We start from the raw sequence: 5,964 nt of genomic DNA, 5'->3' as shown, positions 1-5,964 counted from the left end.
TGGTCAGAAGATGTTACACTGTGGTCATAAAGGGATGGACATGGTCAGAAGATAGAACACTGTGGCCATTAAAGGATAGACATGGTCAGAAGATGGTACACTGTGGACATAAAGGGATGGACATGGTCAGAAGATAGAACACTGTGGCCATTAAAGGATAGACATGGTCAGAAGATGTTACACTGTGGTCATAAAGGGATGGACATGGTCAGAAGATAGAACACTGTGGCCATTAAAGGATAGACATGGTCAGAAGATGGTACACTGTGGTCATAAAGGGATGGACATGGTCAGAAGATGGTACACTGTGGTCATAAAGGGATGGACATGGTCAGAAGATGGTACACTGTGGTCATAAAGGGATGGACATGGTCAGAAGATGGTACACTGTGGTCATAAAGGGATGGACATGGTCAGAAGATGGTACACTGTGGTCATAAAGGGATGGACATGGTCAGAAGATGGTACACTGTGGTCATAAAGGGATGGACATGGTCAGAAGATGGTACATTGTGGTCATAAAGGGATGGACATGTTGAACAACAATACTCAGGTAGGCTGTGGTGTACACACGATGCTCAGTTGGTACTAATGGACCCAAAGTGTGTCAGGAAAATATCCTCCACACCACTGCACCACCACCACCAGCCTGAACCGTTGATACAAGGCAGGATGATCCATGTTTTCATGTTGTTGACACCAGATTCTGACCCTACCATCTGAATGTTGCAGCAGAAATCCAGACTCATCGGACCAGGCAACGTTTTTCCAATCTTCTCTTGTCCAGTTTTGGTGAGTCTGTGTGAATTGTAGCCTCAGTTTCCTGTTCTTAGCTGACAGGAGTGGCACCTGGTGTGGTCTTCTGCTGCTGTAGCCCATCTGCCTCAAGGTTTGATGTGTTGTGTGTTCAGAGATGCTCTTCTGCAGACCTCAGTTGTACAGTTGTAACAAATATTTCATGAACAGACTTGCTGCACAAATACCCACAATTATTTCAACACAGTTGGGGGTGATTGAGACTAAACCCTGAAAGCTAGTTCACTGAGTTTTTTTAGGAAAGCCACATCTTACAACAGTTCTTACCAAAAAAGAATAAATGAGATTATTTTTTTAAAGCAGTTTACTTGTTTTTGCTGAAAAATGGACAAATGTACAATTCTGCATATGTGTAGGAATGAAATCCCCATTATAATTAAAAATATCAAAAATTAAATGTGTACTGTATGGTAAAAACCTTACAAAGTCAGTTCTAGTTTTAATAGCAGTTCAAGTCATGAATATTATGAAATCTGGCAGCCTCAGTTTTCAACTTGGTTCAGGAACCACAAATCCAACATTTAACATGCTGAACAAGATCCTCCATACTTTCATTCTGCTCCCTCTCATCAAGTTGAATCTTAGCACAGAAATGGTTCATGTGGTTCTTCTGTCAGCTGTCCCAGGCCAGATTTCATTTCACGAGCAGACAGCATGGTTAGGGCTAAATGCTTTTTTCCTCAGACTTCATAGTCTCAGGTATGCCACCTATAAAAAATGACAGTAGTTCAAAGGTTAAAATCTACAGATATGTCTTAACATAGAAGAGTACAAGCACACAAAAGATACCATAATGTGTTTACTTTGTTCCACAAAGCCCAACTTTATAATTCTCTTTGCTCTGCTTATCAGGACAGCAACATCTCTTCGTTTACCATCTCCAGACAGGAAGAAAGTAGTGGAAATTTACCCCCCCCCACCACCACCACCACAAAAACAAACAAAAAAAAAACATTTAAATAAACAAAAATAGGCAAGAAAACAATTGAGCTCAGCCCTGTCCTTTCCCCACTATCTGTTGTTCCTGGATGCCTGCTGTAGACCACGGCTTCCCTCCACTGAGAGCTCTATGTTGGGATGATGGATGAAGGCATTTGCCTCATTTCAAGGCCATGTCATCCATCTCCATGCCAGTGTCTGCTCACTACTCAAGTTCATCAATGGTAATTCATACAAATAATCCTTAACAGTCCAAGCAACAGCAGACAAGAAGTGATGGGGAAACCAGAGTGATGAGAGTCAGGGGGTCTGAAAAACAGACCTGTGATCAGAGGGACCTGATTTTTCAGGCTAATACCAGCTAATAATTTAAAAAGAAAAAAGGTTATGATGCATTTAAGGAAAATTTTACTTTCTTATAGGTTTTATTCATGTACTTGAGTCAACCGTAATTACTGGTATTAAAGGATTTCCTCCTGGGAAACTCCATTAGCTGCTGTACCTGTAACAGAACGAGGTTTCTCCACACTGGCCACAAATCTGTTACAATTAGAGCACCACATGTTTCAGCAGACAAATTCCTCTGTGCACAATGTCTTTGCTATCTTCATCCGTGATTTTTTGACCATTTGACTATCTTTATAAGTGTCTACAAGAGTCTTAAAGATGGATGTACATGATACAACTGCTCCTCAAAACATGCCATGTTGCTTGGATGCACAACAGCTGATTTCTGGAAGCAGACTGAAGCAAAATGACATTGTTGTTGACACAATTGTTGTTACACAACTGCAACGAGAATGGATTTTGTGGCTTCAGATTTGCAGGCACCTTATCTGAGTGTCTTGTTCATGAGTGATGATAGGATGGAGTGGGAGATGAATCGACAAATCGGGTCAACATCCTCAATAATTAGGGTGTTGCTTCAGTCTGTCCAACCATTCATTCATCATCTTTATCCACTTCTGCCTTTTAGGGTCACAGGGGTCACTGGTGCCCATATCCAGCATTCACTGTCAGAGACGTGGGTATATCCTGGACAAGTTGCAAGTCTATTTTAATTTAAAATTTAAAGTTTAATCTAAAGACAAAGCTCTCGATTCACTGGCCTGTCATCAATCCAACTGTCACCCATAGTTGTGAACAAAAAAAAAAAACAAGATACAAACGGCTGGAATTGTCTTTCTTTGTAGGATGGCTAGGCTCAGCCTTAGCAATACAGTGTAAAGCTCCGTCATCTGGGAGGAGCTCGGACTAGAAATGCCTCTCTATATCAAAAGGAGTCAGCGGAGGTTGTTCAGGCTTCTGATTAGGATGTCTCTTGCTAGCCATTGGAGGTGTTTCGGGTACATCCCACCAAGAATGTCGCTAAGAAAAAAGATGTCTTGGGTTCCTTTCTTGGACCTGTTGCCTTTTGACCCAACTGTGTGGATAAATAAACAAAAATATGTTTTTTCAATATTTTGTTAAACTCTTTTGAACTGAAGCAGTAACATTTTAAACAGAAGCTTGGAGTAAGTACAACACGTGGACAAAATTGTTGGTACCCCTCGTTTAATGAAAGAAAAACCTGATGGTCACAGAAATAACTAAAATCTGACAAAAATAATAATAAATAAAATTTCGAAGAAAATGAACAAATGAAAGCCAGATGGTGCTTTTCAACCATGCTTTAACAGAATTATAAAATAAATAAATAAAACTCATGTAATGCCCCTTTTCCACTAGTGCCACTTAGTGTAGTGTCGGCATGGTTCCACGCCATTTCCATTAGGCCAGATCCATGGAACCGGCACTTTTTTTAAGTACCTTCCTCATTGTGGTTCCAACCGGCCCCAGCTGACACCAAAATGCGACGTCACAACACTGTTCATCACTGATTGGCTAAATTTTTGCAAATTTTTAAAATTTCAGAAGTTATTCATCAAATGTGTTTCCATCTTCTGCCCATTAAATTCTTTTTTTTTTTAAAAAAACCTAAAAACCACCTCCATCAACTGCCCAAAACCCACCCATTGAAACCAGACTGGAACATCAGTGGAAAACCAACCGGTCCGACCCGTACCGACCCGTACGTACACCGACACTACACCATGGAAAAGGGGCATAACAGGCCTGGATATAAATGATGGTACCCCTGAAAATAATGTAACCAAAGGGACATTTTAAATCAACAAGTGTTCACTAATTAGCACCACAGGTGTCTATAATCTTGTAATCAGTCAGTGGGCCTGTATATAGGGCTACAGATACTCATTGTGATGTTTGGTGACATGGTGTGGACCACACTCAACATGGACCAGAGGAAGCGAAGCAAAGAGTTGTCTCAGGACATTAGAAAAAAATATATAGACAAGCATGTTAACCTTCCTGTTGTGCTTGTTTCTGAGGAACAYCAATAATGTTCCTGGGTCAATTTAGGAATGTTTAATCATGCTAGTGTCAGAAACAAACAAAAAAAAATCACCCAAAACATTTTTATATCGGATTATTAACTCCATTACTAACAATTTCAATCAATATTATTCATTAAATTGATTTTTTTTAGATTTTTTTTCTAGGAGTGATGTTTATAATTGAACTTGAGACACCCATTCTGTCTGGGGTCAAATTGACCCTCTAATTAAAAACCAAGTCAAATGAGTCATGAAAATTTGTATTGAAAATAAACTTTATTGCCTAAATGAGCAGCAAGCTCTGAATCCCACAAGCTTTTCATCCACTGAGGGCCTGAATTATATCAACCCACTTGTGTCACATTGTCCAGATGTGTCCAGATGTATACATCTTACCTTTGTTATAGTCTCTTCAAGAATAATTTTTGAACTGGGCACGAGTAGATCAAAGAATGARTTGATGTCTGTGACACGAGTTACTGACATCCTCACAGTGTTGTTTTCGTTAACGATGACAAAATATTTTCGTTGACGCCTCCTTTTTTCATGACGATAACGAGACGGTAATGAAATAAACATAGCTCTTTGATGACTAAGACGTGATGAAACGTGTGAGTTTTCGTTGACGAGACGAGACTGGACGAAAATGTTAGTCGGTGGTCTGTCAATCATTTAGAACGTAGAGTGGAGGGAGGGACAGCAGCGCTGTTACACACACGCGCACACACAGCAGCACACAACATTTCCTCCCGTTCTCTCACAGGCTGCGCCGCTTCGCAAAAAAAAAAAGTCAGTCCGTCACCTGTAGCTTAACCAAAGAGTATCATCTCCACCACTAAAAGCTGTTGCAGGTCCATTCTGAGCTCAGAAGCTGTTTGTTTACGTTCATGACGAAAATAAAACTCTTCTCTGTGGTTTGATTTTTTTTTTTGGTGGGGGTAGTTAGCAACTGCGCATGTCAGTGCTAAAAGCCTGGTGCATGTAAACACTCGTTTGCACAAGTTTAATAGGCTACTAACTAAGTTTAGGACAGCAAGATGTCCATTTTTATAACTTCATGGTCCTGGCTGACAAGTCTGAGTTGAACATGTGTGTTCTTCTTTATTGCTTATAATATTGGGCATGTGTGTTTTGTATGTTCATTGCACTTTAGCAAATTCTGAGAAATAAAGCCACAAAGTGAGAATGTTTTTGTTTTGGGCATTTTTAGAGTAACACAAATTCACAATTGTTAACACAAATTACTCAAATTAATTTGTAAAGACTAATATGGTGTTTTTTTAAGACTACGTAAAACTAAACAGTTTTTAAGTTTTCGTCGACTAAAACTGGACTAAAATCATTAAATATAGAAATAACTAAAACTGACTAAAACTAAGAAGAATTTTTGTTCAAAAGACTAAGACTAAAATTAAAATGGCAGTCAAAAACAACACTGCATCCTAGTAACCCCTGGCATGTTTTTATAATATTTACTTCAAATGTCAAAGGTACCCATCCCTAATCTCAAGACTATCAAGGGCGTTTAGAGAGAAATGTGCTGCCCAGTGTCAGAAAGCTTAGTCTCAGTCGCAGCTCATGGGTCTTACAACAGGATAATGACAGGAAACACAGCTAAAAACATCCAAAACTGGCTAAGATGAAAACATCGGACTATACTGAAGTGGCCTTCTTTGACCCCTGACCTAAATCCTGTTGAGTGTATTTGGAAGGAACTGAAACATGCCATCTGGAAAAGGTACCCTTCAAACCTGAGACAACTGGAGCAGTTTGCTCATGAGGAGTGGGACAAAATACCTGCAGAGAGCTGCAG

The 5,964-nt window shown here is 39.8% G+C and overlaps 1 protein-coding gene across 1 annotated transcript in view; it reads right to left on the bottom strand.

The window, feature by feature from the left end:
* Positions 1 to 1,105: 1,105 nt before the first annotated feature.
* ube3d (ubiquitin protein ligase E3D) overlaps positions 1,106 to 5,964 on the bottom strand; it is a gene marked incomplete at its 5' end in the record, with an annotated part of 11,113 nt that continues 6,254 nt past the window's right edge. Inside the window, 1 exon segment of the mRNA XM_014009707.1 lies at positions 1,106 to 1,524. Within this exon segment, the coding sequence (XP_013865161.1) occupies positions 1,504 to 1,524 (21 nt within the window).

Source organism: Austrofundulus limnaeus, unplaced genomic scaffold (assembly GCF_001266775.1).
Source record: "Austrofundulus limnaeus strain Quisiro unplaced genomic scaffold, Austrofundulus_limnaeus-1.0 Scaffold60, whole genome shotgun sequence".
NCBI classification, from domain to species: Eukaryota; Metazoa; Chordata; class Actinopteri; order Cyprinodontiformes; family Rivulidae; genus Austrofundulus; species Austrofundulus limnaeus.
Note: the sequence above shows the minus strand (reverse complement) of the source record. Positions and strands in the feature narration are given on the sequence as shown.